The sequence below is a fragment of the Scomber japonicus genome, chromosome 20 (assembly GCF_027409825.1).
Source record: "Scomber japonicus isolate fScoJap1 chromosome 20, fScoJap1.pri, whole genome shotgun sequence".
NCBI classification, from domain to species: Eukaryota; Metazoa; Chordata; class Actinopteri; order Scombriformes; family Scombridae; genus Scomber; species Scomber japonicus.
The window spans coordinates 17,400,443-17,412,766 of record NC_070597.1 but is presented as its reverse complement, the minus strand read 5'-3'; the positions used below and the strand labels follow the sequence as shown (position 1 = coordinate 17,412,766).

Sequence of the window (12,324 nt, the reverse complement as noted above, 5' to 3'; positions counted from 1 at the left end):
TGGACGTACCGGTGAATCAATGTAAGGCTCAGCACAAGTTCAAAAGACCTGGATTCAGTCACACTGTGTTTACTGTGATTAATAAACAAAAAGCTAATAAGGGTTATATTACTGCAACAAAGTTTTTTTTTCTTTTCTTGACAAAACAGAATTCAGAGGTCCAGCTGTGTCGATTCAATGTGTATTGCTTTAATTTTGCTTCAATAGAGAGCTACAAACCATATAAATTATTTCAACATTATCTACAGTTCTTGTTATGTACAAACATTAACAAGCCACTTAAGATGAGCGGTTATTCCTGTACAACCTTCAGGGTTTCACTGAGGGCTTTCAAAACATGTAAAAAGCAGCAAGTGTGACTTCACAAAAAAATATTGTTATATACTTTTAATTCAGATCATCTGCTTATGTACAAATTCACCAATATGTGATTGTGTTTGCTCTTGAATGGCTGTCCAGGAGAGCACATATAAACCTCTTCCTCTTGAACTGATCCCATATCTGGCGCGCACGCACAAACACACACAGGTTTCCTTCTTCTTTCCACTGTGACAAAAGCCTCCGAGCCCAAGCTGAGAGATCAAGACATCTCATTTATTGTATGTGTGAGGTTCAGGCTGGCGTGAGGACTGATTCCCGCCCCTGCAGAGGAGCAGCTGTGTGAACAGTGGTTGTGATGGGCTCAGGTGTATTCACACAGGTGACCGCAGCCGGCAGGGCAGTGGGCGCTGCTCTTGAGCCAGTTCATTATGTGTTCCAGATGTCCGCCGTGGCTGCAGCCCTGACACCAAACAAACAGTCCCTTTACCACGTGGTGGCACACCGCACACACACTGGCACACTGGTGGCACCTAGAGGACAGACACAGGACACTTGTCAGTAAGAACTAAATCATTAGTGTGAAGTACACAGATGTAGCATACAGGAAAATGTGGGGAACAGACAACAGAGGAATGACACTTGAAATACCAGCTTCTTAAAAAATGAATGTTTTTTGAACATTTTTGCAATTTCCACAAAATTAAAATGACTAAGAGAAGTAAACAAGAAAGAAAACACTACACACCCTACCCTACTGAACACACTTGCAAGTGAAAGCAACAAAGTTTGTGTGAAATGTAGAGAAGTAATTTGACTACAACATATCCAGACGAACACACCCCCCCCCACACACACACACACAGAGCACTCTTAACTGGTGATGTAATGTTCATACCTGTCACAAATCCAGCCCCTGTTGTTCATTGGCCGTTTACAGTTGCTGCAGTTGATGTGCAGTGTGGTAGACGTCTGATTCAGGCCGGTGATGGCGCTGCACGTACTCAACTTGATGACCTCGTTGGACACGTTCCACAGCTCAAATCGCTGCAGCAGGTCTATGTAGGACATGTACCAGTGCTCCTAAAATGGAAACGCAAGTCGGTGAGGGTTTCCTATTCTGTCTGCTTAGTTTTCTAAACTGGCAAGGTCGTAGTTGAATTTTAATCTGCGGATGTTTTGAGAGTGAACAGGTTATCTATTTGTAACTGTGTAATGCCTACACAATCCTCAAACCTCACTGCATTGAATTAATGCACAATTGCAATTTGGGCATCATATAAGCTTTTTTTCAACTAAACAGCTCAAGCTTTTTGATTAATGCGTCTGCCAACAAAAAGAAAATCTAAAGAAATGGTGCAAGTGCGGCATAAGCTGCTGGATTTTAGAGCAGCTGACCTGAGTGAGGTCATCAATCTCTTTACGGATCCGGTCCCCCAAGACAATGAGCACAGACACGGCCATCTGAACGTCTCCCTGCTCGGCGTAGTAGCTCAGCATCTCCCGCACGATGGGGCAAAAGAAGCTGGCGGGGAGATGAGGGGTGAACAGCGGCTGGGAGATGGAGATGAGCGAGAAGGACTCGATGGGTGTCAGGCAGGTGACTTCCGCCTCGTTGCCGCTGACATGCGGGGAGTCGGCCTTGTCCTGCTGAAGGTGCTCAGGAGCAGATGGGTTATCGATGATCTCGTGGCGCAGCTGGAAGGCCTCCTGGGGCAGCGTGTACTCTTGCTCTTCTGTCATGACAAAAAGGAGCCAAGATAATATTACACAAAAGAGCGCTGAGCAGTTATAAATAGCAGGCACTGATGTAAGCAACTCTTTTGTTCCATCAAATACAAGACTACGCCTGACCTGTTTGGTTGTCATGTTCCATTGAGTAGAGGTCGTCGTCATCTAACTCAGCATCGCCAAACATATACTCAGCCTGTCCCTCACTGCCCTCTGTCTCCTCGTTTTCTGAGGGGAAATTGAATGTTACAGGTTTTTACTACAAGTCTATTAGACAATGAAATAGAGAAATCAAGATCACGTCAGTGTCCAGAACTCTAAGAGTTTTCAGATCACACTCACCTTCATTATTATTGCTGATGTGTGAGTTCCCAGGCTCCAGGTGGATGTTATCCTGCCTGCTTTCACCTTTACTGCGCTCCAGTCTGCTTTCTGTGCCCATCCCTGAGCCCATTTCCTTCATACTGAAACTGAACACATGAAGTACGTCAACACTTGTCCGTAAATTACCATTATTTGTTTTGTAATGAAAAAACTCCATTTACCTGTTCATTAGAGGCAGAGTACCCAGTTTACTGAGGTTGTGGTTAGGACCGGGTGTTGTGAGGTTTGCTGGGTCAGAGAACATGATTCTCAGCATGGTCCATGTTGTGGAAACCTTTTTATTGAAGAAAAAAAACATCTGGTTATTCAGAGCACATACAAAACATATTTAAATTAAATGGGTTACTGAGATCACATTTGGTTTCCCTGAAATGGAATACAGCGACAATTCCAGTATTAGATTAGGGTAACAAATTGTGTTACTTTTTATTAGTTCTTATCAAATTTTTATTAACACTTCTGCTTGTTTTGTCTTTTTATTTCTATTATATTTTACTATATATTATATTGGAAATATCAGGGGATCAAAGCAGTTTTTTATTACTCACACTAATATTTCAAGCAATGACAAACACACACACCACTATTGGTAATGTATGTGTACCATCACAGCACAGTCATGTTAGGGTGCAATGCAAAAAGAATTACTAGCTCACATCAGTAATAAATCTGTCAAAATTTCAAACGGCAATATGAAAACTTAGCTTGATTATTTCAAATAGAAGCACCAAGCACAGGTTTGTTCGTACAGTGGTGTGTCTGACCTGAGGTCTTTTGAGCTCACGTGCCACCTTGGCATTGTGATCACACAGCTCAGCAAACGGCTTCCCACTGAGGAGGTAGAGTTGTGCTGTCTTGACGAACCAGTCCATGCGGTTACTGTCCAAGTCTGTTTCAAAGACACTGAGAGCACTGGACACGTGGGCAAACTGTTCTGTCGGATCGGGCTTCTTGAAGAAAAAGATGGGGTAGCGGCGGTCGCCTCCGGGATAAGGCTTTCTGTTAACGTCACTGCTGATCAGACTCTCCTTGGCTGCAAAGGCCAGGTCGCCAAACAGTCCAAAGCACAGACCCTCGGGGTTGGCCTTGTCCACGGGACGAGTGGCGTCCTTGAACATATGCTGGTAGAGCGTACTGTCCTTAGAACCAGAAAGCAGAAAATGAGGGTCGTGCTGATGGCGCCACACAATACCGGTGGTCACATCTTTGTGTTCCTCAAAGGTCGCGAAGGGAATGAAAGGTCTTCGGACGTCCCACACGTAGATGTTGTGATCCACCATCATGGAGCAAGTGGCCAAATGGAACTTCCTCTCTGGACGCCACTTTACTCGTGCAACTGAGGCGATGGTCTGGACACAGTAGATCTCCTTGGCTCGGTTTGTGGTCATGTCCCACACCTTCACCATCTTATCCCGGCCTCCTGTGGCTAACCATCCTCTGCAATGGAGACAAAAGTGGCAACCCATTTACCAGCAGACATAATAATAGAGTGAAATACAGACTGGACTGTTTAACTGCATAAACATAAAACACTACAACTAGTTGGATAAACATTTCACACTTGTAAGTAACATACAGTATGAACCTTTCAAGTCTGAGACACAAATTAGTTTTACCTGTCATCAGGGTGCCAGTCGCAGCAGAATACAGGCCCAGTGTGGGCAGTGAACATCCTCTCATAGCGGTCTGGCCGTCTGATGTCCCACAGTTGGACATTGCCATTCTCAAAGGATGCAGCAAATGTGAAATAATCCTTCATACTGAACTGGACGTCCCTCACACTCTCTGACTGACCTAGAACAATGGAAACAAAAATAAACAGCAAAATTAAGTGATAAGAGTCAGAGAAGTTATGTTTTTTTTCCTAATTCCTCATTTCTAAAAGGTTGAAACACTACTTTTGAACACAATGTTAAATATATGAAGTGAAAGTGTGCATTCAAATTTTTCAGTAATTCACACTGTAAATATTAATATATTAAAATTAAGTTTATATCATGCAAAACACTCAGAAGTTGCACTACACTTGTGAAAAAATTAATGATTAAAACTGCATTCACATAATATTCAACCTGAAAAAGTGCTGACAGACTCCTTCTTGCGCAGGTCAAAGCACTTCATGAAGCCATCCTGTGAGCCACTTAGCAGCATGTAAACCTCTGTGGGGTGGAAGCACACCTTGTTGACGGTTCGTTTGTGCTCAGTAAACAGCTGGTCCTGCTTGTTACGAGAGGGCTTCCCCAGGTTCCAGGTGACCACCGCCCCATTGGTGGCAGCAGTGGCCAGAAGGTTCTCCTCCATCTGGTGCCACATGACATCTGCGCAGCTGAAGTTGAGAGAGGGTTTACGGCCAACACGGAGATTCAGCTTCTCCACAAACTGCTCCTCCTCCAATGCATAGATCTTGAAGATGTTGCGGCCGGCCACCACCACCTGCGTGGCGTCACGGCACACGCTGATGGCATTGGCAGGAGCGTCCAGGTGGCAGAACATAGTTCGGCCACTGATGGAACTGCTGCCAAGAGCTGTGGTGACCCGTGACATCTTCTCCATGTTCCTAGAGCAGACAAAAATGTTTTTCTTGATTTCAGAAGCAATTATAGTGACTAGATGCATCAGTGAACATTTTACAAAATTACTGTGAAAAGGCATCTGACCACAAGTCTGTCCAAAAATCCACCAGAAGGTGGCAGTCAAGCAAAATAAAATGTTATATGTATGCACTACTGGTGTAAGGAGCAGCAGGGGTGGCTGTGTACAGATGTTTCCTGTATAAATGTGTTTACTGCATCATTTTAAGGCCCACTGTGAATGCATATGACATTTTGGTAAACAAATCAATCCACACAGTTGTATTTATTAGAACATTTAAAGCAATGAAATGGCTGCAGTACTTACCTGGTGAAGAACTGCTGACCTCGTCAATGTCTGCAGCAGCACAGAGTCCTCTTCATGTGCTCCCATGAGAGCCAACTTTCTAGTGAGAGATCGGCATGTCAGCAACACACAGCATTACTCTCTGGGTTAATAGTTAGCACAAATACTTAAGGATCCCTTTTAGATATGTTTAAATATGTATAACAACTCTTAAACTCTCCCTTTGAATAATAATTGGTGTCTACTGTGTTTTTTCCATAAAAAAAGTTTAATAATTGCATTAAAATCCTTAAAATTACATCCAATCCTTCTCCATAATTGAAATAATCTATGAATATGCAAATATTTTTTATTTCAAATAATTAACTGTTGGACACAAGCCGTCTCCTGCTTCACTGTAAAATCCATTTTTAGTGTTTGTGCACTGGAGGCTTCAAATGACCACACTGGACTTGTGTAAGTTAGATATCAGACTGGGACTGGCTTCAAAACTAGTTGTGATGTTACAAATTAGGCTTGTAATCCTTAAAATTGGATTTTCAGTGAGCAAAGAGAAACGTTCTACTTTCTGCATATTAATGTGAAAAAAGGCCTCTAGTGTCAAACTCTATGCATACATCACTCTGAAACAGTGCAAACATTAAACTGTAGGAACAAGAAGATAAACATACTTCTGAGTGGAGAGGGGCCTTGAAACATCTTTAAGACAAAATGAAAAATCCCGTTATGCTGTCTTTGCTGAAGAAAACATGAACATAAAGGTCTAAAGTAGAATTATGGTGCATAGATTTTAAACGGAACCTTTCAACTGAGGAGCTTGTTTTTATAATAACTAAATGTAAGCATGCAACTTTTCTTGATAACTTCCTTTAAACTGTAAGAAACCTAAAACCCCCAAAAGGATTGTCAGCATCTTATCCTACATGATGTTTTATTCAAATAATTATTTTAAACAGTTCATGGAAAATACTGTCAGGTGTCTATTGTATTTGTTTACCTGTCTACCACTGACATGGGTTCGTTTGTTTTAATCACCGCCGAGCTGGAGCTCGGGAACTAACTCACCTATGTAACGTGTATATGCGCTAAATGTGAGGTGCTCGTTTTAACACCTCCACCTCCATGTCACAACCTTCATTTTGTGCTTTGGTGGTGATTATCTGCACTCAGTAGAGCACATTTATAGCGGTGTAACTATCTGTCCGCCCCTCCGCGGTGCTTTGTATCATATACATGACAGGAATGTGATGCTAATGCTAGCTGGCTAACCTAAACACCGGACACTTTTGTAACGAAGAAAACACGCACGACACTTGTTAAGTTTTACAGCTGCATCACACAATTAGAGAAATTAAAATCATGTATTCAATTCGGTAAAAGATATATATACAAGGTAAATAAAAAGAGACACTTGCGGTGGAGCTAACCTTCTGAAACTGTTGCTCACTGCTAGCGGCACCGGAAGTAGTGTTCTGTATAATCTCGCGGGATTTCCGTATCGAAGAAGAAACACAACTACTACACATGCTGCTACACTTTATTCAGAATTTTACTGCACTTTGTTGGTTTGTGTGTAGTTTTCGTGTGTCTTAAACGAAAGTGGTCACATTTGAAGGTGAGTAAATAATACACGTTTAAGGCCATATTAATGCAGAGGTACATTTCTGTAGGAATGGTTCAACAGAGGAGAAAAATGATTTCCTGTGATGTGTTTGCAGGTAATGCTGTGAGGTCTCTCTTTTTGTCTCTGTGTCTCTGCTGCCATGAGTGCTCTGTTTGCCTGTGAGGATCCATCCACATGGAGGAGTGTGTATAATAAGTACTGGGATGTAGTGAAGATCAAAGAGGCCAGAGGCAAGAAACCTGGAAAGCTGCTGAGCCTTGACAAGTGGTAATCTCCTTTTTTTATTCTCTCCCCAATCAATCACACCTCAGCTCAACTGAGCTCAAGTGAGGGATGCAGACTTCCAATAACACTTCACACATGTTTGTACGCTATGGACTCTCTGATCGTTGATTCACATCATAATGTGATTATATATATATAAGATATGACAGTTGAAGAAAGACATTGCTGACATGAAGACATTATTTTATGCATACATTTGTCAAATGTGTGTGTTTTTTTATTATCATCACAAACTAGCAGAAGACCTGAGAACCAATGGCAAATTTATTTTTCTACCATCCATTTAAATGGTCTCTTTTTAAAATCTTGTTTGCATTACTTTTTATTGATTTTAGTAGGGCTGGACACTATATCAGTATAATGTAATAATATTGTGATATGAGACTAGATATTGTCTCAGATTTTGGCTATATCATGATATGACATAAGTGTTGTCTTTTTCTGGTTTTAAAGGCTGCATTACAGTGAAATGTGGTAATTTCTGAACTTGTTTGCCTTTATATCCATATTTACTGATGATTAATGATCAAATATCTCATTGTGTAAATATTTTTGTGAAGCAACAATAATCATCCCTATAATATTTTTATGATATCGAGGTATTTGGTCAAATATATCATGATATTTAATTTTGTCCAAATCACCCAGCCCATAGATTTTCGTGTAACTTGTGATGTACACACTTTCCTAACAGTTATAAAAAAGATTTAGAAGGTTATTTTTAAATGTGTTATATGAATCGATTTAATTGGCCTTGCTTTGAGTATAAGATTACTGATAACTGATCTGTAACTGTGTGTATCAGGTACCAAGAGGAGCTGTCCGCAGTCATTTCCAGTCGACCTGACAAACATGTCACTCTGTCAGAGCTGGTGAAACTAATGGAGTGGAAGCTTACTGTAAGTAGCATCTAAACACCAAATTAGACTCATCCTCACAACAGATTTTTGTCCCAGCTGCTTCAGTTACATACAGTACAGATATGAAAGGGCACCAACAGTCTAACAGCACCCAGTGCATCAGCTGTGTCCTTGACTGGCCCTGTCTGCTTTTCGGCAGAGAGGGAAGTTCAGGCCGCGGCTGCAGCAGCTGGTGGCTTCCAACAGTGAGGACACTGTGGAGAAATGTTCCAGAAAGGCCTTCAGCCTCCTGCCTGATGTGCAGGCAGCGATCGCAGAGCTCAGTTCCCTGAAAGGAGTCGGCCCAGCCACCGCTTCAGGTTAGCATACAGTCTCTATTTATGAGTACGCAGTATTGAACTGGCTTTCAGCAAATGGATAAAAGCTCAGAGTTGACCCTGATAAAATGTCTCTGTGATCCTGTTAAAGGACAAAGTGATTTCCCTTCTCATTAAGTGCTCACTGTGGTCGACTGAGCAGCTGCAACTCTCTGCTCTCTGTTTAACCTTTACATACAAGTCATATTCTGACCCAGCTTAAGTATTCCTTTATAATTAGTGCCTGTACCAAATTCTGGACCACAAATGTTTTTTGCTTGCATAGATATCTTATCAGTCATTAATATATGGGTGATTGATCCTTCATTCAGTTTTCAGAAAGCAGGGAGGGTATTTCCTTTAGATTTGCAGCTATTAGTTCACAGAGAAAATATACACTTTATTAGGATCTCATGTTATCTAAAACAAGAGAACAGCCATAACTATTTCTATGAATTTATTGTAAGTGGTAGATGCAACAACATTGTAATCATTAAAACCATCAACCAATAGCCACCCAGAAAATCCTCTATGTGCAAAATTGTATACCAGATGCACAAAAATAAATAATTTTTGCAATGTTTTAAATATTCTTGGCCAGTCAGGCTTAAAGAATGTAATAAAGTGTGTATTTTATTGCTTTCGACTGTCAAAATGGGTCAAATATGATGAAAACAGTATGTAAGGGTTAAATATGCAGTTCATGGCTACTCCTCAGCTTGGCTTGTAGCTGACTGTCTGTTTTGTTCCAGCTGTGTTGGCAGCAGGAGCTCCAGAGCGGGCTGCATTCATGGCTGATGAAGCCATGGAGAGTGTGCCGGGATTGAAGCCCATCCAGTACACAGCCAAGCACTACGCTCTCTACCTGGGAAAGATGGTGGAGCTGACGAAAACACTAAACAAAGGTGAGGCAACGATGGAGAGGCGAGAGACTGTAGAAATACTTCTGCATGTGTCTGCTTTGTATTCTGAGCTGTTTGAGTGTTGAGGCTGAATCTGTATTCTGTATTCTGATGACCTCCCCTCTCGTCCTCAGCGGATCCCCAGCAGGACTGGACGCCCCACAGACTGGAGATGTGTTTGTGGGCGTCGACCATCGCCACTCAGCAGCAGCTCCCGCTTCTCAAGGATATGGATGTGAAGGACAGCAGTGTGGCGGAGAACTGCTCAGACACGGACCAGAGACCAACGAAGAAGCTCAAAGCCAGATAAAATTACAACCACTGTAAAATTGTTTGTCAGTTTTTTTTTATAAATATTCCCCAAAAATAATAAAGAGTTTATATGAATATACTGAGTATTGGGTGATTGTTGTCATCATATGCTTTACATGCAAATAATCATAATCAAGTATGGAGTATATGTGCTGAAATAGTGACATGTAAGTTAATATCTGTAAACTTAAAGCACTGAAAATAATTATTCACTTGAAATTCAAATTTAAGTAGAATGATGAGAGAGAAAAAAAGCAGTGGGATGTTGCCACAGTATTGTTCTTTATTTATATTGTTTCTAAATTAAAGCAAAGTACAATGAACAGTAAAAAATAAAACAAAATATATTCATATATATACAATATAAAATGGTTCCGTTCAGAACATTTAAAAAGTACAATAGATTGTGAAATAATTAATGAGGACTTTTGATATAAATTATCCATATGTAAATTTAGTTTTTCCTTTAGTTTCCTCATGACCAAGAGAAAAATAGCTTCTTCTGCTTTTTCTTTTTGTAAACGCTGTGTTGGTGCAACCTCCTGTCTGGTTTGAGAGGTCGCTGTAAGCTTGGCACCATTTTATCAATAACAAGTAAGCAGCTCATGAAAAACGACCACAGCAGCACAGATATGACTTTGTTCGAAAAACCATCGGAGGGAAACTATTCTCTATACTTCCAAGAGAGACCACCTCTGGTATTTGCACGACAGCAGTATTTGTGAACATGAAAATAATTTATACCAAAGCTAGAAACCAGAAAATGTACCTTTTACTTCCAGAAAGAAACCCTGAATTCTTTTTGTTTAAGTCTTTGTCCTCAGTGGAGCTCTGGTTGTTTCTAACTATGGGAGACACAAATCAGTATTCACAAATACAGCAGCGTCCCCCATTTAAAGTTTAACACTGTAGATATTCAGATATTTAGGCATAGATTAGGGAAATTTGATGATTTGCAATGGTTGGGATTCAAAGAGGGATGTTTTATCTGCACTGTGGTGTTTTTGTTTGTCACATCCCAGCCAGTTTGTTCTTTTAAATAAGCACCAATTATGAATCTGACCCTATTTTAAAAATTTGATGGTTTCATCATCCAGAATAATTTTGGATCTAAAGTCTTGTAATTTTAAGGGGTTCTTGGCATAGAGGTTCAACAACTCCTACACCAGCATTTTAGACTTCAGCGTCTTTACTAAAACAGTGTAAATCTATGTACTGGTGATCATCCAATGACTCTTGTTGTAAATATAGCTCAATATCCATCTCTGGAGCTACAGCAGCTTGCTTTACCTGCACAGTCCTGCACTGAGTTACCCATATCCAAGTAGCACAAAAACACTAAGAAAAGGCAGTCTGGCCGGCTTGTTAGCAAGCAGCAATTCAGAGCATCTACTGGATATATGAACAACTTTTGCGTGTTTGCACTGTGGCTTCTTTCTCTTATGGACTCTGTGCATGATCATGTGGAGTATGGCTAACAGGAAAGCAGCCTTCTTGCCCGGTGCTTAATCGTGGGCTCCTATAATTAACAAGGCATTGGGCATAACAGCACAATGGATTGGCATAGGGAGGTAAAAAAGCATCAATGAATGTTTATGGCAGTAGAGAATATGGCACACGACAACATGTCAGTTAACTACATCATAATAAGTGCAAAAAAAGCCCACATATGACGAGATACAGGAACAGGAAAAGAAGAAACAGTAATTATTAAGTTATGCTGCATTTTGGAATCAGACAAGTAACAAATGGATGGTATTTTGGGCACAGTCACAATCAACAAGGTTAGTGTATCAGTGATTCAGGCTCTGCTCAGAGTTGGCACTAATGTTTTAAAATCATCTCGCACCACAATAATGACCGTGTCACTTCACTGTGTTGACCTCTTTAGACTAAAGACACGTGAGCTCCGAACCATATGAGGGGAGGGACGTGGATTACCCACAGTGACAGGTCACGTTACTGATGGGCTGCTCCTATTCAGCTCATGCCATTCCTCACCATGCCTTCCTCATACTGTTGAAAACAAATATGTCACTCAAAGACAGCAATTAAATTAACATCATGCAGCCTGTCAGATCCACTTATTAAAGGAAGATATCCTGTTTGAGGTCTAGCTTTTGGCTCTGGTGCATCCTCTCGGCAGCCATGCATCATTCTGACACTGGGGTTGTTGTGATGACAGGAAAGGAGAGCATGTACGCTGCTGATTCACAGCCCTGCTGAGGTTTTATGAGGGCTGGTGCCAGATTGGATCAGCCAGAGGGACTTTTTGCAAAAATTCTTGCGAGATTTGTACGCGTTGTGTTTCCTCATTGTGCCCCTAACCCTAACCGCACTCACGAGAGTTCGTCCCCTCAGCTAATCCAACCTAGCATTCACTTTTTGTGAGGACTGCTGAGATTGTTGTAGGTTGTTTCTGCTGTCCTTCCATCCTGTGTAAAGCAAAACTGTGACACACCGCCAAGCCAGAGGATGAAATCAAGCCTCTCCTTTTAAATGTGTTGCTGTCTGAGAGAAGGAGAGGCTTTATCAGACAGGAGATGATTTTTTTGGAAGGTGTGTTGGTGTTCAGGCTCAGTGCCAAAAGATTTGGCTAACAGAAAAGTAATAAACTTTCCCCCCACCTGGTTATTTAGAATCCATGCACTTCTCTGCTTTGCTCAAATGAGACT

The 12,324-nt window shown here is 41.2% G+C and overlaps 2 protein-coding genes across 2 annotated transcripts; one reads left to right on the top strand and one right to left on the bottom strand.

Annotated features, from left to right (window-relative positions):
* Nucleotides 1-176: 176 nt before the first annotated feature.
* On the bottom strand, nucleotides 177-6,763 carry wdr24 (WD repeat domain 24). The gene is made up of 11 exons (XM_053341274.1): nucleotides 6,738-6,763; nucleotides 5,332-5,410; nucleotides 4,506-4,990; nucleotides 4,050-4,227; nucleotides 3,198-3,870; nucleotides 2,595-2,707; nucleotides 2,392-2,519; nucleotides 2,173-2,277; nucleotides 1,717-2,054; nucleotides 1,217-1,401; nucleotides 177-851 (listed from the first exon to the last, which is right to left on the bottom strand). Exons 3-11 carry the CDS (start codon nucleotides 4,984-4,986, stop codon nucleotides 683-685), a joined length of 2,370 nt encoding a protein of 789 aa, XP_053197249.1. The 5' UTR covers nucleotides 4,987-4,990; nucleotides 5,332-5,410; nucleotides 6,738-6,763; the 3' UTR covers nucleotides 177-682.
* A 59-nt stretch (nucleotides 6,764-6,822) lies between these two features.
* zgc:112496 (uncharacterized protein LOC541336 homolog) lies at nucleotides 6,823-9,672 on the top strand. Its single transcript, XM_053341715.1, has 6 exons — nucleotides 6,823-6,925; nucleotides 7,029-7,201; nucleotides 8,025-8,118; nucleotides 8,279-8,438; nucleotides 9,188-9,340; nucleotides 9,472-9,672. Exons 2-6 carry the CDS (start codon nucleotides 7,074-7,076, stop codon nucleotides 9,645-9,647), a joined length of 711 nt encoding a protein of 236 aa, XP_053197690.1. The 5' UTR covers nucleotides 6,823-6,925; nucleotides 7,029-7,073; the 3' UTR covers nucleotides 9,648-9,672.
* The last annotated feature ends 2,652 nt before the right edge of the window (nucleotides 9,673-12,324 follow it).